The sequence below is a fragment of the Cynocephalus volans genome, chromosome 1 (genome assembly GCF_027409185.1).
Source record: "Cynocephalus volans isolate mCynVol1 chromosome 1, mCynVol1.pri, whole genome shotgun sequence".
Classification (NCBI taxonomy): domain Eukaryota; kingdom Metazoa; phylum Chordata; class Mammalia; order Dermoptera; family Cynocephalidae; genus Cynocephalus; species Cynocephalus volans.
This window is the reverse complement of record NC_084460.1, coordinates 257,096,950-257,122,992: the sequence shown is the minus strand read 5'-3', so window position 1 is coordinate 257,122,992 and position 26,043 is coordinate 257,096,950. Positions and strand designations below refer to the sequence as shown.

Below are 26,043 nucleotides of genomic sequence, written 5' to 3'. Positions count from 1 at the left end.
GTTTTTTGACATTATCAGCTTCCGACCCCTACGGCCCTAGGAGTCAGCTAATGTATGTATTCCATAAGGTATCACATAAATGGGGGAATAAATATTCTACAATTACTACATAAACTATATTCAAGATGTTTCAAAAACACTAAATAATTTCATGGCATGACAGCACAATTCTCAGATGTAATCAACTGCTCACTCTGCCTCTGGCTCAAGACAGACATCTGAACATTTGGAAATCCACCAGAGATAATATAACACCACCCTAATTGCAGTATAAAATCTCAGTCTAAGACCTATGACTGTGAAATCTACTTGTTTTCTTCTCAGCTGTGAAAAAGACAAAGTTGAGGGGTTCATTTTAGAATTCTCACTTTATTAAAAAATATGAACAGCAGTTCATAACACACTAATTTAATAAAGGCTACCACTTGAAGTAATGGTACACTGACAAAATGGACACGGGTAACATCTGAAATTGATGGACACATTTTTAACTAGAATGTACATAATAGATCGATTTTAACAAGTGTTTATTCTCTCTAAGGCAATAAAACATGGAGAGTTCTTTCATATTATATTAGAAGCTTTTCAAACTGCTAAGCATATGAATCTTACAAAATCTAAGTTTGCTAATGCATATATCAAATAAAAACTATTAAAAAGCATGTTCAGCTTAATTTGGATATTTATATTTTAGGTATTACACTGGAATTTTACAGTGCCATATAAAAATTGGAGTTAAAGAAACCTAATTTTACCCCATAACACGTTTGCAATATACATTACATATGGTTTAATTCTGCAGTATCCACTCATATTCTTCCCAACCACCCAAACTTCATCCTTTCTATACAATCCAGTTGTGTCTTCCTCATGTAAATTAACTCAACTCCTCTTCTTTCTTAAATCCTCTACCCACATGAGGGGTCTTCAAAAAGCTCATGGAAATATTTACATTATCTTTTAATTCTATCTTTCCACAAACTTTTTGAGGTACCCTTGCATAACCAACACATACATTTTGGCACCTGTCAATTACATACTTGTAAGAAAAAATAGTTAGCAGTACACAATGCTTAAGTTTGTCTTCTCCCACTGCAGTGGGTTGAATTATGTCCCCTAAAACTCATTATGCTTGAATCGTGCCCCCCAAGTATTACGTATTAGAAACTTGATCCCCATTGTAACTGTTAAGAGGGTGGGAAATCCTATTATTGTAATTGAAAGGTGGGCCTTGAAGAGGTGATTGGATTGTAGGACTGTGCAAAATGAACGGATTAAAAATGGTGGTCAAGGGCATGGTTCTGAGGGCTTTAAAAGAAGAGGAGAGTCTGTATGTCTCTCTCTCTGCTCTCTCTGCTTCCATCGTCTTGTAATGTGAGACTCCAGGGTCACTGTAAGCAATAAATTCCATTTTTCTTTATAAATCACCCAGTTCCATGTATTTTGTTATAAGCAACAAAACGGACTAATACGCCTACCATGTATTAGAGGTGTGTCATTGCTTTCTGTATCCTGTAGTATTAGCTAGATAACTTACTCCAAGAACCAAGGCCCAAGTAGTCTCCAGAGCTGTTAATAATATAGACAAGGAAGGCTAAACAAATAATTTGTTGACTTAATCACTATAAGGTAGAAAAAAATGACTTCCCCAGGAGATGGTGGTCTCCAAAACTGACATCTCCATAAAGTACCTTGTTTCCTCATTTATAGTGATAGAAAATATCAGCCAGCCCCAGCCACAGGAGCAAAATTTTTTATGCTGTAAGCATTTGAAAACTAGTTATTAAAAACTACTACAATTTCTTTATCTATTCCTTATATTCATATTAATCTTATAAAGCTAGGAAAGTATTAACAAATTTATTTTTTTAAATTTTGTAATGCTAGATACACAGACACACATGCACATACACAAAGTGTATAGTTTCATGATAAAGCCACCCTTGAAATTTAAAATATGAAAAAAACCCTTCAAATTGTTTTTTGCTGGCTCTGGTCTAAACCAAGACTCAAGAGCACAAAATCTATTCAGAACTCAGGAGGGAATGGTATACCATTGCTTACAAGTCTCCTGGTGTTGGCTCAGGCTTGGAAAAAGTCTAAGAATATCAAGGTAAAACCTCTTGTTAAACTTCATATTTCAGTTCTTCTTATAAATCAGTGCTAAATTTCTGAGTTCTTATCATGATTTTTTTATATAGACTTCAGTATCAATATTATAATTTATAAAACAGTAAATATACATGGCAAAAAATGTATTATTTATAATGTTAAGTTCATTTACTCCAAGTCCATTTTATTTAATTTTTGTTTCCGAAATACTTATTAGCATTCAAATTCCTATATTTATTTTCTATACTTTATATACCTCCCTCAAAGTCAATAAATTCACCAGGAACACCTAGACTATTCTTTGATTTTCATAGGAAAGTATTAATTTTTCTTACAAAATGTTTAATCTTACTAGAATAACATTAATTCTTTCAATATTAAATCTGGATGTCAATGAGCTTAATAAATACAGTGCTTCTGCATATGATGTCCTTACTGAAGATGTTAATTTATGGTAACACTCATAAAATCAAATGTGGCATGAGGATAGAAAAATTATTGTAAAATAGGTAAGAAAACGTAATTGTTCTCAAAACAAATACAAATAGAAGTATAAGAAAATACCAGTCTTATAACTTCATTTTAAAAATTAACAAAACAATAATAACTGTAAGGTACATTATATTTTTTATCCAACACAGAGAAAGAAATACAAGTATCACTGTAACCTCCACTCTTACCTTCTTCAATTCTGTATCTTAACTCAATCAGAAACCTAGTATATGACTGAAAGATTAAAAAACAGAAACCAACTCATAGGAATAAAGTTTAACCTACATGTGCAGATTCAGCTACAGGTATTTAGATTTAAAATCTCTATCAGATCAAAGTACTAACTACCTTTGTCTTCCCTTTCCTTTTGAATTCCTCTAAAGTAATAAGACTTGTTAGTTATCCACCTATTTAACACAAGATATTTCTTTCAAATATTAAATGTATTGAAGGAGAAAAAGCAAAACACCCACTAAAAAAAAAAAAAATCTCAACTAGGCCACCATAAAAACTTCTTACTATGAAAGTTTTCAAATACTATACACAATATACAAACGCAGAAAAAATAGTATATGAACATCTATATACCCATCACTTAGCTGCAATAATTACCAACAGATAGTAATAATTATAGCCAGCACTCCCAGCTGTCTCCATTGAATTATTTTTAAGGAAATCCTGCACATTTTGAGATTTTACTACAAGATATTCCCTGTAGGTGGTTATAAAGAGAAAAATCTTACTTCCTGCTCCTATCTTCTCTCTAGCCCATTCCCCAGTGGAATGAGATGCCTAAAGTAACCATTTTTTCCCATGGCTCACTCAGGAGAGTGTGGCACTGGGAGCACAGCACGGCGCTCCCGCCACAGGTTCGGATCCTATATAGGGATGGCCGGTGTGCTCACTGGCTGAGCATGGTGCGGGTGACACCCAGCCAAGGGTTGCGATCCCCTTACTGGTCACAAAAAGAAAAAAAAAAAAAGTAGATGATTAAATTATCTCTATGGATTTTCACAGAAATCCCACTACAAGTGAAAAAGAGTATGAACACTTGCAATTTTCTTCAAAAGAAATTTAACAACTTAGATTTAAATAGGAAAATAAGGCATTTCTTTTTCCAACCAATTTTTACGTAATTCTTACCATCTTCATTTAAAAATAGTTTGTTGAACCTTAATCCACTTGGCTCTTTCCCAACATATCGATGTACATATTCAGTTCCAAGATCATTAACAGCAATGGCATATTTCAAAGGTTTTACACAGGACTGAAGACAAAAGGGAACTTTGGTATCTCCAATAGAATGCCTATTTAAAAGTAGATTGAAAAAATAATTAACATCAACTGGAAACACAGTAACTGCCTAATTAGAGTTATTCTTTTTACAGGTTAATTCCAATTTACAAAAACTTTCCCATAATTCAGCCACAGAAGTTTACTTCAATATTAAAGAATAAATGTTTATTTTAAAAAAGACACTGTAAAAAAAGGTAAAAGCTTAAAAACACTTAGACAATAAATGATGGTTCTAAATTAAGATAATAAATAATTAAGTAATGTAGAAATTTTCCTCTGAGGGCAAGAGGGTGCGCCCTTCCTTACTCCCCACCGGTATTCAATCACATAAAATGAACTAGCCCTTTTAAAAATTATTCACTATTTTTTTGTACTCATAGCCTTAAGCCATGGCTAATACATGGTTAGAGTTAAATAGAGCACAGTTTAGATTCAATATGAGTACTATTCTCCGAGACCCTGTCCATAAATGCTTCATCTTGTGAACCATATCTACTCATAATTCCAACCCCATTAAAAGAAACAGCATCCAGTTTTATAAATGTGATAGAGCTGTCATTAAGTTCCAGCAGGCAGTCATCATCACCACGTAAACAAACAAGAGAACAAAAAGAAAGCTTTATATGTTACCAAACTGTGAGGTACAGGAAGTAGAGAGAAGATATGAGAATGAAAAAATTCTGGCCAACCCAATTATAATGCAAGCTTATAAAAGCAGAGATCTTTGTCTTATTCACTAGTTTATCGCAGGTGCCGTGAACAATGCCCCAACACATCACAGGTACTCATTCTTTCAGAGTGAAACTCAATCATAGTAAGACTGGGCACTATTAATGATTACCCCAGGCAGAGGTTAATGGAGATGTCAGAGGTAAAACAGGAACGTATGGCCACCTCACTTCTAAGTCTATAATAGAATATAAACACATATGTATACATAGCAAAAGCATATAATATTTCTCCTGTCAAATTTATGATTATACATATTTATGGGATACAGAGTTTATTTCAATACATGTATACAATATGTTATGATCAAATCAGGGTAATTAGCACATCATTGTAAAACTTAATTTTTTGTGATGGGAACGTTTGATCTCCTCTCTTCTAGCCATTCAATAACATGCAGTAAATTATTATTAATTATAGATGCCTAGCTTGCCTATACATCACAACTTATTTTTCCTTTCTAGCTTTAATTTTGTGCCCATTAACCAACCTCTCACTTTCCCCCTCCCCCCTCTCCTTTCCCACCTCTAGTAACCACAGTTCTACTCTCCCTTTCTAAAAGTTCATGTGTAAGTTATATTTTAATAAAAAAAGAAAGAGATACTTTAATAAAATAAAAACAAAAAGTTACATCTCTGAGCTAAGTCTTCAAATGAGGGAAAAAAGAATGTTGAATTTTCTCTTTTGGCATAATTTTTCTGAAAAAAACAAATTATAACATGATTATAAATCTTTATGTCTGACTTCCAGTACAATAATAAGGGTCATTCTTGAAAAGATATTCCAAAACTTTACCATATTTTACAAGGGCGTCTTTTAATTCCTTGATTTTTAAAAGAAATCATTCTCTTTAAAGCACCCTCACATCATTATCCTTTTTATAATTCTCCAACTTCCTAATTAGTTTGTGCCTGTGCCTGCAATTTGAGCATTTCCCAAATATCACTTTTATGAACTTCATGAAATCCTACATGCTTTGCACTTGACTTTTCACTTTGCAAATGACCGATGTTGGAATATGTCATGTTGCATTGAGTTAAATCTAATGCTAATCATATCAGGAAAATAAGGAATAAAGATAATGACAGGAAGGGTAACCAATGTTAAGCTAAGAAATGAGGACTCATTTTATTAGCAATCAGTGCACTAGAGGATAATGTCATGTTTTCACAAGTTTGCTTATCCTAAGCAAATTCGTAACTGCAGGTACTTGAATAAAACTCAAATAACAAGAATACAACTAAATAAGATAAATGAAATGCCTCATAAAACTTAGTATAAGGTTACTGTTTCAGATGAGTTTTTTAAGATTATATTTCAGTGCCAGCCCGTGGCTTACTCGGGAGAGTGTGGTGCTGATAATACCAAGGCCATGGGTTCGGATCCCATATAGGGATGGCTGGTTAGTTCACTGGGTGAACATGGTGCTGACACCTCCAAGTCAAGGGTTAAAATCCCCTTACCAGTCATCTTTAAAAGAAAAATAATAATATATATATATTAAAATTTCAATTTATTTACCTCCTTGAAATTATGTCATAACTAATTTCCATTATAAAAGGTGGTCCTCTCTACCTCATGCTCACTATTATGAAAGACTTAATGCTTAGAGTTGGTTTTCAGGAATTTAAAATAAACTTACCTCTGTCCATCAACTGTGCAAACAGACACACCCCACAAATCAGGACTGAACTTCGCCAGTTGAGGAATATAATCTGCAACCTATCCAAAATATTGGAAATAAATTAACATATATAATACAGCCAAATAATACATTTTCTTCTCCCAAAAAATTCTTATCTCAATTTAACTTCTACCAATGACTATTATTTTGTAACACTCAATGGCTTTGCAGTCCAAGTTAAATATTTAAAATATTTTAAAAGCACTAAATCCAGTGGCTTCATTTAACTCAAATTTTTAAATTAACAAAACACAAGAAAACTACACTATTTTACTCTCTATACTTCAAGTTGAGCTGAATTTACTAAGTGATTGGGTTAGGAAATAGACACATCAAAAATGTTACCTTTCCTCCAGACTGCTTTTTAGCACTTTCATACAGCTCATCGATGTGTGAGGTAAAAGACATAAAGTCAGGAATGACAAACTTTCTTCTAAAGGCTTGTGTCAACAAAACAATGTTGCTCTGAACACATCTGTGGAATGTGAGGAAAAAAATTAATAAACTGAGAGCCTTTCAAATATCAGTATTTGATATTAAGAGTACTAATTAGGAGAATATTAACCCCATACTTAAGAGAAAAATTCATGGTCTTATAAAACTACATTCTACATTATTTTCTTTCCTTCCAGCAGTCTTTCATGTAGTTGCTTGTAAGCTGTTGAACAGGTTAGAGAAATAAATCAGATGTGCCCAAAAACTGTGTCAAAAATTTAAATGACAGAGCATTCCACCAGGTTTAAGTATTAAGACTATCTGAAACAAGTTTATTACCCTACCAGAGTTGATAAACATTCAGCATGACACTAGGTTAACAAAAATTAGACTTTAATATGTCATTGTTGAGATCTTCAGAAATATACCTCTTATTTCCTCTATAACTATCTCTAGCAGTGCACCAAAAAATAAATAAATAAACATTTTGCATTATAACATATTTTTCCTGAATTACATTTTGAAAAATTTGCATTTCTAAGTTACACAAATTGGAGATAAAATCAACTTTGTTTAGACAGATTAATTTATCTCTTAAATGAAAAATTTATTAAAATGCTTGTAAAAAATATATATATAATTTTAAATAAAATTTCTCATAAAGTAATAATTAATTTTATATTACTGAGTCAACAAAAATGTTCAATTCCATTATTCCATTTATGTAAGAATTGTAGAATTGTAGAATAAAAATGTTTCACTGTTAAAAACCATTTAAAAGACATGATAAACCATGTGGATAAGAGGGCATAAAATCCAGTGATTTGAACCAATATTTTGCTTTGTTCTACAAAGGACTTAAGCCAGAAAATCAACGTATTAATGTAACCTTAAAGACGAGTTTTGTAAATAGATTTCAGCCAACCATATACTCAGAGTTTCTGAAGATAGTCTTCTTAAGACAGTCTTAGTAACTCAGTAATAGAATATTTAACTGATAAAGGAAGAGCAGATAGACATGGACATCAAGCCATAATATAAACTATAATAAATCTTAAGGGTAAGCCCTTATCAGACATAAAATCAAAAGCTGACAGTTGAGGGCCCAGCCCGTGGAGCACTCGGGAGAGTGCGGCGCTGGGAGCGCAGCGACGCTCCCGCCGCGGGTTCAGATCCTATATGGGAATGGCCGGTGCACTCACTGGCTGAGTGTCGGTCACGAAAAAGACAAAAAAAAAAAAAAAGCTGACAGTTGAAGTATTAAAGTCAAACTATTACTATGGGAAGTTATTTATGTAACTGAATTCCTCATGGATATGTAGTACTATATTAGCATCTTCTTTGGAGAAGAAAAAAAATTGGCATTTTTTAAAAAAGTAACTACTAAACTTCCAGGATTAGTCATCCTGATTAATCCTCAAAACATCGACACTTTGAGAAGGATTTCCCCACTTTACAGATAAGAAAATGAGACCCTAAGACGCTAAGGAATTTGCACTAATCATAAATGGAGAAATGAAGATGTAGCCATGCTTAGTATTTGTTTGATCTGTGGTAAATAAGAAATTTTAAAATTTCAACATTTTAATTCAAGTTGTTCTAGATGAAACATCAAATTAAAATGAGAAACCAGGTTCCACATTTCAACTATTAACAAAATTCAAAATATATATTCACTTGATCAATGTAAAATAAACACATGGGTTCAAAATAAAATCCTAATAGAAATAGCTATTGTTTCAGTGATAGGGATTCCCCTATTACAACATAAAAAATTATAGTCCTAATTTCCATTATTAACCTATAGACATAGTATTAATTGACATCCCAGAGCTAACAGATGTTTACTTTAATATTTTGGTAGTTTTCTGATAGTTTCAACATTAATCTCAAAAAAAATTACAATTGCTTTAATATTTAAAACGTTTCCAATGGCTTCTGGAATTCAACTTGCAAATATCAGAGTTGCAAGAGATATATATCAAAGAACACCATTCTCAGAGGAAAAAAATTACGATAATTCCTGAACAAACTTAAATTATTAACCTACTACGACTATTTATTTTAAATTAATAGTTCCTTTAAAAGGAGGATTTATAATTAATAAAATTGTACAATCAGTGAAACTTTGGGGTTATTTTGCTCTAGCACAAGATGCTGGTAAAACTGTGGCAATAGCCTTTGCTGCTAAATCACCATGGCTAACAAAAGCAATCCTACCACTAGAACAATGTCTAAATGCATACTGATGAGAATTCCAAATAGAAAGGCTTTTCTTGGGACTATTTTAATAAAATGTCGTGAGTCTAACCAGAAAATTAGAAGTCATACAAATGAACTCTGAGGAAGTGCTTAAGCTTTTCAGAACATTACATCTTTTGCTTTTTTCCGTTTTCTTATTTGTAAGCTGGGAATAATCACTTTCTTTCCTTCTTTAAGCATTTATTTATTTTTTTTTTTTAATTTTATTTTGTCGATATACATTTTGGCTGATTATTGCTCCCCCTTCTTTAAGCATTTATGACAGACAACTGTAATGCACAACAATGTTTTACAAAATATTTCTGACATAATTTTTCACTACTAAAATAACATAGTAGATATGAAAGTTTTTAGAAAATCAAACAATATACAAATGCATAGACTACCATTCACTTTCTCCAAAACCAAAAAGACCAAAAAATTACTACTGCACATAAAAATAATTCTAATATCTATAAGGTTAAAAAATACATGAATAAATGGATTAGTTTTCAACACAAAAATTTTTTTTTCTATTACTAGTTTTAAGGATTACTAGTATCAAAAACAATTGACTATCTAGACGGGTACAGGCAGTCTCCAACTTTCATATATATTACTCCAAAAAGTATGCTTAGAACTCATTTTCTCTCATTAAAAAAAAATTCATACGTAATAGTTGTTTCTCAAATTACCTACAAAGGCTAACTATATTAACCCACAATACATTTTAGGTAAAATATCAATACATTGACTTCAACCAAACCTACCAACTTTTATAAATTATTTCTCTGAGAAAATAAATTCCATGTTTTAACATCTCCCCAGCTGCATGAAGGTTTACTTCCAGCAACACTAACTAGATAACTTCTTATATTTGAAAAGAGAGAAAGAACTCTGGAAGAATCACCTTCCCGGGTGACCTAAAAAGTTTAATAATCAGAGGTTCTGAATCACCTCATTCTAGGGATGAAACAGAAATCATTACACCTATAATTCATACTTTTCCACTGCCTGCTCATATGGACCATTAAGCATTTGTCAAGTTGGGAACTGCCTTTACAATCATAGATATTTATAATTGGATTAGTGTTTAAAATAATGATAATTATTATCCCTTAATATCATTGTTGGTAGAAAATATTATGATTATATCCTGGCTTCATTATCAGACCATTTACATTCCTTTTAATTTCATATTTCAACACAGCATTATGTTTATAAAGCACAAAACACTTTTTATTTTTCAAAACATTTTTAAAAGTATTAAAAAAATGTGTAAGATACTGCTTCCACTTAAAGTTCCAAAGCATTCCTATTATCTTATCAACAGATCTACCTGCCATCTCTCTGACAACTTTATTCACAGATACACCAAAATAACTCCCCAGAAAGCACCATAATCAAGTAGTACCTTGCACAGATAGTCCATGAACACTAAAAATAATCACAACTGCAAAGGCACAAATAAGTCTAGAAATAATTTTCTTCCCTCCACAATGAAACAGGTGCTGGTGACTCAAAATTTCTAATTGCAATGATTGCAACCAATTGCAACACAGACCTAAAACCTACACTTTAAGGTCAGCTGAGTTAACAAAACCAAGAACCTCCCAGTGAAAAGTCAAGAATCCAAAACTGTCAGCAGTGCTTTACAGCATGCCAGGAAACTTCACAGAACTTCAGTTAAATACTTATACCTTCAAAGATTTAATATTCCAGGATATTCCCAGGAAATATCTAGAACAAATCATCCAACCCCCAAAACAAAATTAGAGTAAATACATATATACATACAAATAAACTTTCAAAGTAAATGTAGAAATTCTCTGGATCTACTTCACCTAAGCCTATTGTCTCAAAAAAGCCAATATCTTATAGTAGTGTTTACAGTTTTATACTAGATTCCTCTTAACTATTAGTAGTTTAAAATACAACTTGACTCTTTGGGATCCATTACAAACATGTTGTCCATTAAATTTTTAAGTAATCAAATCAGTAGGAACACATTAATGAAGATAAATCATAAACAAATATGCGAATATAGAAATGTCAAAATAAATATTCTCATTCAATCAAATCAAGGCTTTACTATCCAAAGTTGTCTTTAGTTCATAACTGTTTTAAGGGAAATGAAAAATAGTTAAAAGCCTACGTATTACTATGCCTGAATGAAGAGAAAACAAGACAATGCAGATATGTAAACATGAGGAATACAAAACTGTCTGAACCCCTAACATTTTATGATGTCATCTAAATCACCTTGTAGGAAAGAACTATGTTGAGAAAGCCTGTAAGATATGTAGATGAATGGGGGAATCAATACAAGCAATGACAGGACAAAGGGTGTGCTCTATTCAAATTGAGTGCAATCAACAGGTATTGTAAATTAGAAATATCTGTGTATAAATTTCCATAAAACAGATAAAAGAAAGCATACTCTTGGCCCAGTGTATTAGAGAACCTTAATGTGCACCAAGATCTTCAAAAGAATGTTTAAATGTTTTAAGTCCCCTTTTTCAGTTACACAGGAAGCACTGGCCTTCAAAGATGAAATTTTGTTTTAAAAGCAAATTCACCATATCGCATAGCAAATCACCATTAAAAGTTTGGCAGAAATTTTTACTTTTTAAAAAGATCTTTGTCTAGCATGACACCATCTGATGTTGTTTGAAGAGTTAATCTTAACATATCCATACACTCTTTCAACCTGGGATCAGACGTTCGCAATCCTGTAGATTTGAGTGCCTGTTTTTAAAAAAATAAGAGTTTGTAAATATATAGTGCAAATAATGTATATGCTTATTCCAAATACAAGTTTTTATTCCTGTATATAAAAATTTCTACTCAAGCCTTGAACATGTATATGGCATTTTTTAGTGTGACTATTACCCACTTTCTGGACAAGTTTCTCATTGTTTCTTTCTCTTTCACTGATTACCTTGAAATGAGCATGATAAAAATTTGAAAACATAATAAGAGAAACAATGTCAGTCAGAATCTACATATAAGATGACCTTTAAGACTACATTTCAATTAATACTGTATTATTGATTTAGTATTACCAATTTTATAAAAGTTAAGATAGAAAAATATAAAAACTTACTGTAATAAATTTATGAACAGGTATTTTCTCTTGTCCTTCAGCAATTGTATAGAACAGCAAATCCTCCAAACTAGGTAACAGACCCTGTTTTATTTTACTAAAGGGGAGAAAGAATACAAAATTAATCCTTGTGTGAACATTCTAATGGATTTTAACTAAATCCCTTTTTAAATAATCATTGAACCAGACTACAACTGAGCTGATGTACTCAAGGCTATAGTCATAATAAATGCTGATTTATCAAAATCAAATCAGTACTACTAGAAACCACGATGCAAAACAAGTAAAAAACGACTCATTAATGCATAGATATTTTTAAAATCCCAGGTTTTGAAATCTTGGTTATCAACTCTAGTTGTGCTAATGCCTAGTCATGTTTGGTGAGATCTTATTATACAGCCTAGTGCAATCACCCAATATTAACCATAGAGCTCAGCAAATGTTCAGGTAAGAGTCAACACTTTGTTAGGCTGTTTTCATTTTTTTTTTAATATGATGACTATATATATTATTCAAATAGTTAACCTGACTGTAAAATCTGGGAGAAACAGCAATTAGTCAGTGGACAGTGGTGATTAAGATCAAGTGCACAAGTTCTTGAATCCTGACTGTAATACTAGCCTGTAAACTTGGGTAAATTAATTAACCTTTCTGTGATTCAGTTACCTCATCTGAGAAAGGGGGATAATAGCGCCTACCTCACAGGGTTGTGAGGATCAGTTGACTCAATATACTCAACACCTGCAGAATGCTGCCTGGCAGAGAGTAAATACGCAATTGATGGTAGTTGTAGCTATTATTTCTAAAGTCATCCAGGAAAAAATACACAGATCAAATTCCAAAAATCATAGAGATTATTAGAAAAATTTTACCATTAAAATCTTAACTAAAATAGTATAATAATATGCTATGATTAACCAAACTTTTCAACAAGAAAGGAATTTCTTCCTATCCACTGAAAAGCTTTCAAGTAAATTATGGTAAGCCTATTAAAGGTCTTACTGTTTTGGCTCTGACACTGAAAATAACAAATTTCATTATTCTGAATATCAATGATTGTGTAAGTATTATAAGTGATGTTATTAGGATTACAAACCTAAGGCAGACGAACTCCCTCTCCACCTATCACTATTTATTAAAATGGCAGGGGGAAATACATAATAGACATGTGTGTATGTGTGTAAATATATATGTATGTACATACGTCCATATAAAATATTCAGGAAAGAACCTTACCTGTATTTCAAGAAAGCAAGAGAGAATATAAGAGACAGAAAAGGAGGAAATACTCATTTTCTTAAAATTAATTCAGAACTTAATATAGTCAATTCTGTATTAGCCATAAGTATAATGGCAAGTTTCATAGGAAAATTATAAACATTACTTTTGCTTAAAAAAAAAAAACTGTCACACAGCAGAAGTCTATTCAAAATTGTGTTTTATACTGTTGAAGAGAGCTTAGAAAAGTTTAGGAAAAACATCTAGAAGATATCTCAATATTTTCTGGATTACCCAAAGATTATTTAATTGTTCTATACTTTAATAACACCATATGTATTTAATTATTTCCTAATATAATTACTTCCCAAACTACTATTAATCGTACATATATTTCTACCTTAAAAGACAATAGAGTTGGTTGACAAAGAATATATATTTACATACACACATATAAAATTCCTCCTAAAAGAAACATTAATATTGGCATTAATATCGTTTATATTCGTTTTCAAAACTGTTACACCAACTTTTAGTTACTAAAGTCAACCTTAAAATATACATATATAAAATTCCTCCTAAAAGAAATATTAATATTGGCATTAATATCATTTATATTTGTTTTCAAAACTGTTACACCAACTTTTAGTTTCTAAAGTCAACCTTAAAATATATTAACTTCACAGCAATGTTTTTAAAAAACTATCACATAGGATTATCATAAAATTTTAATGACATATTCTAAATATATAATTATTTCCTGAACCTATTTTTCCTCTTAGACAACTTAGTAGCTAAAACTTATCGATCATTTATATTCTAGATACTGTGCTAAGTGTTTTATATGCATTATAATTTAATCCTACAATGATCTTATGACAGAGATACTATTATTATACAAAATATAGTATGGTTCCTGGTATATAGCAGAAGCTCAACAAACTTATTACTTGTTGAAAAAAATGAATAACTTGATTCCCATTTCACAGATGGGATTTCACAAATAGGTTAAGAAACTTCCCAAGGTTGCACAATGGCTGAGATGGACTTAAATCCCGTTTCTCTGAATCCAGAGTTCAAACTATTTACAATTACACTATACTGGGTCTCTAACTTACTGGCTTTTATGAGGTACAAACAAGTTCTCTAGGTCTTAACCTGATCTAATACCATTAAACAGAGTTCAACAATACTGATGATCTCATATTTAAAGAAAAATTGAACCAGCTGTCAAAAAATCAGTGAATAACAACATACCAATTATTTACAGAAAATGGTTTGTCAGATAAACTTCAGATAGTGGTAGTTGATCACTTTTAAAAACTGCAGAATAAGCTTTCTATGTATTTATCACACCAGTAAATGGTATTTGCTTTGCTTAAAAGCTATGTAAATAACATAAAATATAGACTTATGGTACATAGTGCAAAAAAATTAAAATGCCCATGTTATTGTCATAGCTAGCAAAAAAGGTAAATATGTACTTGCTTTTAAAAAGAAACTAATTTTTATCCACAGGAGAAACAATTTAAGCCATCCCTAAAAAACGTGCTCACAAAATAAACTGTCAAAATTGATAGAAATAAATTACTACTTATCTTAGCATTTAAAAGCTCAGACTCTAATCTGAGAATTAGTTAGCTTCAACAGTCTAGTGAAAAAACAAATACAAATATTCTCCCCAAATTTTCAGAAAGGTAGAAATTATTCCAAACATCTTTCTTGCTTTACCCGCTTTCTCTCCTCAAATTTAAAGTCTTTACAGCAATTTCACAATAACACATTTTGCTATTAAAATTCAAAAGCTAAAAACTATGGTTTTCAGTAACTTTATAGTAACTACAAAATCCTTGAGAAGCATTTCAGTTCTAATTACAAAAAACAGATTATTGCAGGATTTCAAATCATCATCAACAATTATTGATAAACCCAACTTAAGCCTTCCAGATTCCCTGGAAGGAAAAACATAAAATGGTTATAACACCCAGCAGTTAAAACAGGATATATAGAAGAAAAGTAAATCCAAAGAAAAATCCTTCTTTCACATCTTTTTATTCCTTCCCTACTTTCATTCTCTCTCATTTCCTTTCTAATTTCTGCCTTTAGGATCCTTTCACCATATTATTCCTTCTTTTACCCATTCCTTCCCCTACATTAGCCTCACATAATAACTGCCTAAAAAAAAGAAACAATTTTTTTAAAATGAAAAAGAAAAATTCCCTGTATTTAACTATGACATGTACAGCACCATGTCAGGCATTGTTTACATTCTAGAAGGACATAACAAAAAATTATAAGAAACAAACTATGGGATCCAATCATTAGAAAATTACTTCACTGAGGACTAATAAGGTAAAACTTTTTTAGAAGAGGTGCAATTTGAGCTAAACTTGAAGGATGGGTAGGAGCTAGAAGCACGGCAACACAAGGAAATTTCTGGCAAAAGGCTTACCTTCATCCCTTTGGTCTTTTTTGGGGGTGCTTAACAAAGAACAGCAAACAGCTACAGCATAGGATATAAGAATTAAGGTGCCTGTTTCTACCTATACGCTATTATATAAAGAGCTAATTTTTAGCATTGAGAGAGATCTATATAAGTCAACTGATAAATGAGGAGACGACCCAAAAAAATATACACATGGAGTTTAAATTCAGGGCCAACTTCTGCAACATGAACAGGCACTGTCTTTGCTTGCTCTAGTGATCAACCAGTTTCCCAATACCAAAGGACAATTCAGACTCCTCAGTCTGGTATTTGGTTCTCTGTAATTTAGCTTCGCACTATCTATTCCTAACTTATCCCTTAAAATTCCCCAACGTAACTGACTAAACTCATTTGACTTGTAAGTAAGTCCTGCTATCTAACCTTTACTTTTTACCTATCGTGCCTTCTGTTTAGAACCTTCCTTTCCCTAAACCTTTAAGGTATAAATGACCATTCCTATTGTTTCACAGGACTCTGCCCAACCAGATTTTCTATATTCTTTTTAGCACTCACTTGCTTTTGCACTTTGCTTATATAGTTATGTGTCAAGCATTGGGAATATAAAGGTGAATAAAATAAGGTTGCTGTCTAGAAAGAGAGATAAGACGACAGCAATGTGGCAAATACTATGGTAGAAATATCAAAAAGTATCAGGAAGTACAAATAAAGCATTTAATTTTGCTTTAATGGGTGGGGGAAATCAAGAAAGTTTCTAATTAGGAGTTTTATAATTAGGAGCAATAATGCAAACTCATCTTCATCAGTTCAAAATTTTATAAATAAAAAACTCTATCACATGAAAGGAGGAAAATAAAAAACAAAGAAAAAATTGAAACCAACTGTACATCTTTATTTTGTTAAATAACATTTAATATCATCTGACCTCTTCAAAGCTTAACCTTTCAAAATGGGCAATGACTTTCTTTTTTTTTTTTTTTTAAAAAGATGACCGGTAAGGGGATCTTAACCCTTGACTTGGTGGTGTCAGCACCATGCTCACCCAATGAGCTAACCAGCCATCCCTATATGGGATCCAAACCCACAGCCTTGGTGTTATCAACACCACAGTCTCCCGAGTGAGCCACGGGCTGGCCTGGCAATGACTTTCTTATTTCTTTTCTTTTTCTTTCTTTTTTTTTTTTTTTTGCAACCCCATGTAACTCTTTTTTTTTTTTTTTTCCATGTAACTCTTAAAACACATAATCAAAAACTACTATAGTTTTCCCAAGTGGGCTTTAAAAAAATGAGGCCTACTAACAGAATGCAAAAGAATGCACTGGTCTTTTTATGTCTTCATTTAAAAATTATCCTTAACAAGATATTTAGGGTTGTATTTAAATCAATTTAACATTTGGAATTTAGAGTGATCTGATTGATAGCAAATATATGCCAATACCAGCAAATTAGCAGATTAAACCTGTCAGGTTGAAAGGTGAATTGATGATGACTGACCACATAACACCTGTGAGTATATCACAATGAATGTAAGTCTCATAAAGTGACAAATTCTGTTTATCTTCCAAGTCATTTTGCCCAAAGGCTAATTATTGGTGGAATTTAAAAATAAAAACTTACAACTTTTAAGGCTTTATTGTTAACATTTTCTGTTGCCTTATCTTAAAACCCTATGAGGTAAATTAAGGGGTTAATTGTCCCCAATTTACAGATAAAGACAGTCTCAAAGTCAAGTTGTGACAATAAACATGTTGCTTAAGTGGCTGGACTAGAATTAGCTCTATAAAGCTGGTCCTTTGTTCCTAGTCCCAGACTCTTCCTGCTCTGCCATCCCAACTGTGCTCAGCTGCTACCACTCCATTTTAGGAGTAATATTTGGAGTTCATTAAGAATAACGAAAGATGAGGCTCCTTACCTATTGAAGAATTTCTAACCATAATGCTAATAAGGGAATTACTTATGTTAGATGACTAAATTTTTGTTCTGCCTTGTTGAAACCGCATCCCGTAAAAAGTGAGGATGAGATTATATTAAATTAGGGCTGCTGTTTTGATTGAACTTTACTGAAGAAATTTATTCAAGAGCAAGCCAAAGTAAAAAGCACAGAAGCCATGAGGAAGCACTAAGGCTGTCCATATCAGCTGGTGGCAATTTGTCCACATGTGCACAACTTTTGAAGTTTATTTAACCCAGGAGGCAGTCTGCCTGTTTCAGGCAGGAAGACTAGAAACTGGCCAGATCTAGTCTATAATGTCCAACTCTGTTAGTCTTCCCAATAACACATTCCTTAGCAAAGTGATTTTTAATAAATCATTCTAGTAGGAAAACTACAAGGTATTATGTGAATTCTGTCACTGCAATCACTTTGATACCACTACAGATGACTTGTTTTGAATAACTAAAATATATAAGTAGAAGTCAATGAAAGGCAAACTTCAGCTACACATAAGGAAAAAAAAAAACAGCATTGAAAATGGAATGGGCTGCCCTCTGAGGAGTGAACTCTTGTCCAGGAAGGATTCCAGTAGAGGAGAACAGCAACTTGTAGGGAGTATAACAAAAGAAAAAACAGCAGCTGGAGAAATGGGTTAAGTTCTCTTCTAGTTCTGAACCTAAAAAAGTAACTAATTCAATAAAGTATTTTATTAATCTGCTAGCAACAGACAAAAAAAAAGTCCTAATACTGTACGAATTTGGTTCACTTAATATCTGTGGGGAGCTTACAAAATATGCAAAATGAGGTGGAATTAGATGTTCTTTAAAGTCACTTCCAACTCTGATTCTCAGTTTTTGAGTTGCTAAAAATAGATGTCCTCCTAAATCCCTAAACTAATATGAGATCATAAACTTAACTCACTCGGGACCTACGTACTTACACTTAATGCCACTGAACTGTACACTTAAAAATGGCTAACACGGTAAATTTAATGTTATGTATATTTTACCACAATTCGGAAAAAAAGCTAAGGGGAATTGGGTACAGACAGTAAAATTGAGGAAGGACTGCTACGGTGAAGACATGAAGGACAGGAATAACATGGAGTAACTGATACATGACACAAAAATTCAAGTAAGAATAAACTCGTTCAAAGAAGAACCAATCAAGGTATATGGGAACCCCTTACAACTAAACACTCTTTATTGCAGGGATGGGCAAACTACAGCAGGGGCCACCCATTTTGTAAATAAAGTTTTATTGAAAGGCAGCCACACCCATTCATATACCTATTTTCTGTGGCTGCTTTGCTACCACAGCTGACCTCAGTAGTTATAACAGAGACCAGAGAGCCCAAAAAGCCAAAAATGTTTACTATTTGGCCTTTAAGATAAAAAGTTTGCCAGCATTTGTCTTAGAGCATCACTGTATTAACACAGTATAGTAATGCTTCCTTATAAGAAACATAAGTTGAACAGGAAGTGTTAGACTCTATTCATTATAATGTTTAATATGGCAGAGAAATATGCAACATTTTCTAAGGATCAAGCATAGTTCAGAATTTTAGAAGTTTGTTGTTTGAGGACAATAGTGAATATGATTGGATGATGCTGAAAAATAGGAGCTGTAAAAATCCATTCATCTTTTTTCATAATTTTTTTCAATATTAGGGTAGCAGACTAGGCAGCTAAGTAGAGATTTACAAGTTCAAAATTTAACAGATGTGGTTCCTCTGATTTTCGATGTTATATAATGTTTTCCACTGTTTTAGAAGTTTCCCACTCATAATGGGAAATCTTAAAAGTAACTATTAGGAGACAGGAAAAACAAGGCCCATTCTCATAAATCACAAATACTAATGTCATTTTGGCTTACTTCCTTCTATTACTTTTTCTAAGCTTTTTTTGAAAGCTTAAGATCACTTGAGATCATACTGCACAGAAAATTCTGTATTCTAACTTTTGGCTTAACATTACATTTTCTTAAATCCCTAGAAAGTATCTGTATACATTTTAAATAACTAAATAAGAGACTCTCCTGTGGATGAACCATAATTTACTTAACCATCTCACTAATGTTTAAAACAAGTTTTCTCCATTTTCCTGTAATATGCATAATGGACCAAAAATATTAGGGAATAAATCTTCCTGCACTTCAGTTTATTTTGTTAGCCTAGATTCCTAAAAAGGAATGAATATTTTATGTTATTCACACAGCTTAAAAATTGCTCTTCAGAAAATGTGTACAACTCCCACCAAAAATCAAAATTCCTGTGTCACTCAAAATATCCCTATCAAGATGACAATGTTATAATCATCTTTAGAAGCCTGTACTAGAAAGTAGTAGGCAAAAATATATTTCTAAATCCTAAAGCTATCAATCTTTTTTTATCACACAACATCAACAGTTCTATGTTTTGAAAGCAGTGGTTTCACTACAAACATTTCTTTAGAAATCAGTAAACAATAATGAATGTTACATACCAAGCAGAGGATACTTGCCAAAGGAAGCCAAGGCACATTAACATTTTGCTTCTACTACTTTGTAGGTGGTCAGAAAATCACCAAGTGCTGTAATCAGTCATATGCAGTGTGTTTCATAACCAAAGCAATTATACACCAGAGTAGATTCCAGGGTAAAATTGTGGTAATAGTGTCTCTACCTTCAAGTTATGTACCTCACTTAGAGATATCAATAATTAGTATCTATGTTTATAAATATGTCTGTTCACAGTTTTCTTAAGCATTCCTCTTACTAGCAAATGACTTAAAAGGTGAAAAGGTACAGACAGACAACTATAAAATATAACCTTGCTTTATACAGGGTTTAATATGATTGAGCTTCTTAAAAAATGCAAATCCTACAATTAGACTTTCAGTTTCTACAGCCATGATTTTTCTTCGCTTCAAATATCACAAAGAAGTAGTACAGCCTCTTACTGATTTCTTCAAATAATTTTTTTAAATTCAAAGAAACTCACAAATATTTTCAGCAAATTTCTCTTCAAGGTGACATTTACCTTTTTCAGATGGAAACATTGCCCCCACCCCCACCCCACTTCTTTGTCTACATATCGCCTCATGAAAAAGGTTGAATTCTATTTGGTAGTCATTTCCTCAGTTAGCTGACTTTGAGATAGGGAGACTTCTCTATAAAACAGTAGTCTATAAACAAGAAGGTAAAACTCAAGGAGATGAAACTTCAAGATCTAATTCTTGGTCTTTCAGTGAACGTTATCTAGATACACATAAAATCAGCAGCACGCAGTTTGTTAATTACAGATCAAGAACAAATTTATGAATGGCTAATGGATGCATATGGTTTAATGTAAATATTAGGCTGCAAAAAATGTTATGATATATAGTTTAACCAGCACTTTTTTCACTTGCCATTAAAACAAAACTAAAACTCACTGATAACCATGACCTGGAAAAAATTTTTTAATACTGACGAAATCACAAATAGTATAACTGAGGGGTTGACTGAGAAGCCCACACAAAAAATTAAACTAAAACAAGATTGAAAGTATATTTAAGTGAATTGTAAATATGTAAACTTTTACAAATTAAGAGCAAATACAGTACTAAAGGATCATAAAAGCATTTGCTATCTATTTCAACAAGGGTAGTCTTTCAATTCCAAAATATTACCTATATTTGCCAAATACTGTCTCAATTTCATCATCAGTATTGTTCAATTGACCCTATCCAATGTTTGCTGAAATGCATAAGCATTTCACCTTATTTTGAAACTCAATTCTCACAATATACAATATGACTTTCTTTGCCCTTCACTTTACACTTAATAAAAATATGAACTACCAAAATATAAAGCCATGCTATCTGAAGCTGAAATAATTTTAGCTTGCACTTTTATTTTTAAATTTAAATATACTCTAAATTATTCTCATATAATTAAAATTTTATTTTTTTTCAATGCCATGACTTTGCGTAGATATGTAAACATGAAATTACTGCATGGAGATGCAGTTTTTAACAGAAACTACCAAACAGCCCTCCAAAATAGCTAAACTAATTTATACTTCTACCAGCAATACAAGAGTTCCTATTTCCCACACCTTCTGGATTACTTGATTTAACATCTGCCAAACTGATAGGGGAAAAACGATCTTACTGTTTTTATGGAACACTTTCAATATTGCACCTTGTATGAATTATCTATTTTCTAATGAGCATACAACATGCTGATATTTTTCCAGCCTAATCTCTGTTATATATCTTTTCCTTTCTAATTAAAAAATAAAATGCCCAAATAAAAAGTAACTTAACAATGCCCCTTCACCCCCATCCCACTGACCCTTCCCAGGACTCTTCACTAAGATAGGATATACAGTTGTTCTGGGCTTTACAGAAATCAAGCATGGCATGCTTGACAGAGAAGAGACAAGTCTAGTAAAAATGTCCATGTTGGACAAGAATTGGCATAAAGGTCAATCAGAGCTCTTGAATGCCACAATATAGTTTGTGACTTTGATATAATGCTCATTCCAGTCCTTGTTAGTGTTCTGAAAGGAAAATGATATTTCAAAATTAAAACTCTACACTTAATCTCACATTATGCAAAATAAGTTAGAGAAAAGACTGGATATGGGGGTACAGACTTTAAATCTGAAGTTATCAGATACATGAAGATAAATATGAAAAGAGGGTTTGGATTAAGAGATTAAATATTACCTACACAAAGATGAGAGTCAAAGCTGAAAGAAATGATATGCTGTTGAGAAGGCAGATAGTAGGAAAGGAACAAAGACCTCAGGGTTTACCCAGTAAGGAAATCCAAAAAGAGCCAGAAAAGCAGAGGGAATAATTTAAAAAATGAAGAGAGCCGAAGCAAAGTTGGTTTCCAGAATGATGGAATGAATGATAAAACTTAGTAAGACCACTACAAGGAAAACTGAGCAAAGATCATTACATTTTTCCATATGATATTAAAATATTAATCATAGAATCTAAACCTAAACTTGATTGACATTGTGTGAAGGAGATGGAATAGTCTAGGGTGGCACTGGTTCAGTTTGTGGAAAAAAGATATGCAGATAACTTGCTTATATCCCACCTCTTTCCAGAATATAAGGTAAGGCTAATAAAATATAGAGAAAACTCAAAACAAGGAAAGGAGGAAAAGCAAATATCCCAGCCATATGAACTAATGAAATTGCTGTGGTTAAGTATTAAATTCACTCCGACCTTACTAACTAGCAGTGCAAAAAAAAGGTAAGCAGAGCAAATCACATAGTTTCATATGAGATATGTACAATAATTTCTCAAGAAAAACTTTTTCTGAAAACTAAAAATAAAAAAATTCTCATGTGTGAGCCTGAAATTCAAAGGCCAATGTTGTTGACAGGCTTTACAATAAATGAAGCAATTTCTTCTCATTTATTTAATAAGCAGTTATGCAGCTTTTAACACATGCCAAATATTGTTTTAAGCCTTTTACAAAATGTTAACTCAGTTTAATTTTCACTTGACTATTTCTTTTAAAATATTCTATAAAATCTGGCAGAGTACTGAATGAGTGCTGGCATTCCAAGTGGACTGCTGATTGAGGGATGACCTATGCTTTGGAGGCTGAGCATTAGAAAAAATAACAGGATCAACTGGAAGCCTCCCAGGATAAGAGAAATGTTTGTCACAGAAAGGCAAAATGGAAAACAAAGGAGGAAAGTTACATTTGGAAACCAGATCATTCAGATAATAGAAACTTTAAGCAAATTAAAATGCTTTTCTCATAACCTTGGGGACATTGCTAAGAGATGATTTCTTATTAAGAAGGCAATGAAACCAGAAACTTCTGGGAAACAAGTAAATTACAAAGCTCAATTTCTTATTTGACAAAAGAGGAAAAAAAGGACACTAGAGCCACTGAAGAGACACATATCTGAAGACATATTTTCAATAGAAAGCAGTTCCCACCCTGTAGCTTTTAAGGTTAACTTCTAAATGGTAGTGATTGCATTTTGCAATTCTGTAACTCTGGGTACCTGTATTTAAACTCTTGTTACATGCCTGTTAAACCGCTATTAAGGTAAACGAGTCCCAAATAAGATTAAACGTACACATTCTAGGCCCTAAAACATTAGAGAGAGGTACAAATTTAACAAGAGCCTAACTTTTTAGAACTTGAAGGGATTTGACCATTTAATCCAAGATGTTAAATGACCTGCCCGTGGTCATAAGGCTACTTTGTGGCACAAAACCATTATCACAGAATACCACAAATTCTGCCCATCACCAAGTGATTTTTTAAATATATTTTTCAGTCTGAGAAAACAACTTTAACTTGGAATGTTTTAGGAAGGTCCCTACTTCAATTACAGGAAATATCAAGCAGGCCCGAAATTGAAATTATAAGAATGACACTTTCAGTTTGACTTAAGGTACCCTAGGGTTGGAAATAGCAACAGAAGTAAAAGGGAGGCAAAACGGGTCACATAATGTCAGCACAACGTCTGAAAAACAGTAGGGTATACAGAAAGAAGACAGGTAAATTTTTACCCATACTGCGAAAACAAAGTTTGCCCACTTACATTACACAAGACAAAAATATTCAGGAAACTGCTTCGTATCTTGTTTAAGAAAAACCAATTTTGTTTTGAGACTAAACTACTGTGCTATAACCATATAGGATGAGTCAATATCCCATCACAATTAAGTCACAAACCTACTCAACTCAGATTTTTCACTGAATTGAGTTCTATGTCACATTTCGTCTTGGCTACTTGACTTTTATTTTTTAAAAACCTGTCCATCTCATGGAAGACATCAGGGCAGGCCAAAGCTGGTCCCGTGTGGAAACAGGTGGTCTGTACTGCGTGCCTCATCTTCTCGGCCACATGACCCTATTCCTCCTAATCTCATTTCTTAAACATTGCTTCCGGGGCCCCAGATGGCTCTACATACGCCTGAAGGAGCCACCTAAGAAATATTAAGAACACTCGGTCACATCTGGCTTCCAATGGGATGGTGGCGAGACCGAGAGAGGGCAGGCAGCGCGGAAACTCGCGCATGGAAAAGCGACGAGTCAGAAGGTACAGGCTCTGCTCAACGCCCGACTGCTAAATGTCATTCGGTGATGTTCTTGCGGCATCACCTACGAAGGGCTGGGAGGGCAGACGGGCGCTACAGCCGTGAGCCGGGTGGCGGAGCACGCGGCGCAGGCTCGGCAAATGCCCCTCCGGGCCGAGGAGCCGGGCAGGCGAGCCCCTCGGGCTCCACTGCGGCCCCACCCGGGAGTCCCGCGCCTGGGGCGAGGAAGGGAAGCGCGGGCCGGAGGAGCGGCACGGACGAGGCCGGGCCTCATCACGTGGCGCAGACGGCGCAGGCCGCCCTGCATCTCTTTCTTCCTTTCTCGAACCTCCGCTCCCATCCCGCCCCACCGCAGGCCCCCCCGGGGCCAGGGTCCCTGGCGGAACGAGATCTCCTCCGCCTCGCGGAGACACTCACTTTTCGCCTGCGGCCACCAGCTCTTTGCCCTCGCTGTTGCCGAACGCGTCAGTCTCCCCGGGGCCGTCCTTGGGGCCCGGCGCCGGCGGGGCGGCGGGTGGCGACGCCCCGGGCTGCGGCTGAGTGCCCCCCTTGCCCAGCTCCTGCAAGATCTCCGAGGGAGAGCTGGACAGGCCCCGCGCGAGGGGCCCCACTGGCCGGCCGCCCCCGCCCCACCATGGGTGGAGCCGAGCGGCGGCCGCCGGGCCCGCGGCCGGCCGTTCCCCGCCCCAAGGGCGCCGGCACAAGGTGACGAGGGGCTGTGCCCGCCTCAGAGCCGCGCTGACGGCGGCGGATGGGCGCAAGAGAAGGTCCCGCAGCATCGCCGAGCCACGTAGCCGCATCATGCCGCCGGGTCCGTCAGCGCCGGCTGGAGCGGCGGAGGATGCTTCTGGTGTGGGCGGCCGCTTGCCTAGGGGAGCGCGGTCTCCCGCTGGGTGGCAAGATGACAGAAGAGGAAAGGGCAGCGACGAGGGTGGAGTTCCAGCTCCGGCTCTGGCTCCCGCAGCCGCCCCTGCTACTGCACTCCCGGCTGCCCAGGTCTACTTTTCCTCACACAGCCGAGGGCTCCGCACTGAGGCTGAAGCGAAGGGGGGGGCTGGAGACATTCAGCTCTCACCCACCCGGGGGCGGGAGGAAGCCGGCGACCTGCCCCCTCTACCAGCTCCGATTGGCTCAGACTCTCGACCTCTCTCCTGATTGGAGATTGAGGCTGTCAAATTTCTCTGGGCGCCGGGTGCGGGGAGAGTAGGGCGGGGAACTGGTGGGGAGCGGGGGGAGGAGTCAAGCTGACGTGTGAGGCCGGGTGCTGGCCGGACTCCAGAATAGCACTTTCCCTCAAGCCGGGCA

The 26,043-nt window shown here is 34.6% G+C and overlaps 1 protein-coding gene across 5 annotated transcripts in view; it reads right to left on the bottom strand.

The window, feature by feature from the left end:
* The window catches only part of GLS (glutaminase), a 91,791-nt gene extending 66,032 nt beyond the window's left edge, over positions 1-25,759 (bottom strand). For all 5 annotated transcript variants that reach the window (XM_063093453.1, XM_063093475.1, XM_063093465.1 and 2 more), the window contains exons 1-6: positions 25,156-25,759; positions 12,096-12,192; positions 11,616-11,737; positions 6,659-6,788; positions 6,272-6,351; positions 3,748-3,911 (exon numbers count right to left, since the gene is read on the bottom strand). In XM_063093453.1, the coding sequence (XP_062949523.1) occupies positions 3,748-3,911; positions 6,272-6,351; positions 6,659-6,788; positions 11,616-11,737; positions 12,096-12,192; positions 25,156-25,541 (979 nt within the window). In that variant the 5' untranslated portion in view covers positions 25,542-25,759. The remainder of the gene's footprint in view (positions 1-3,747; positions 3,912-6,271; positions 6,352-6,658; positions 6,789-11,615; positions 11,738-12,095; positions 12,193-25,155) is intronic.
* Between the last annotated feature and the right edge of the window lie 284 nt (positions 25,760-26,043).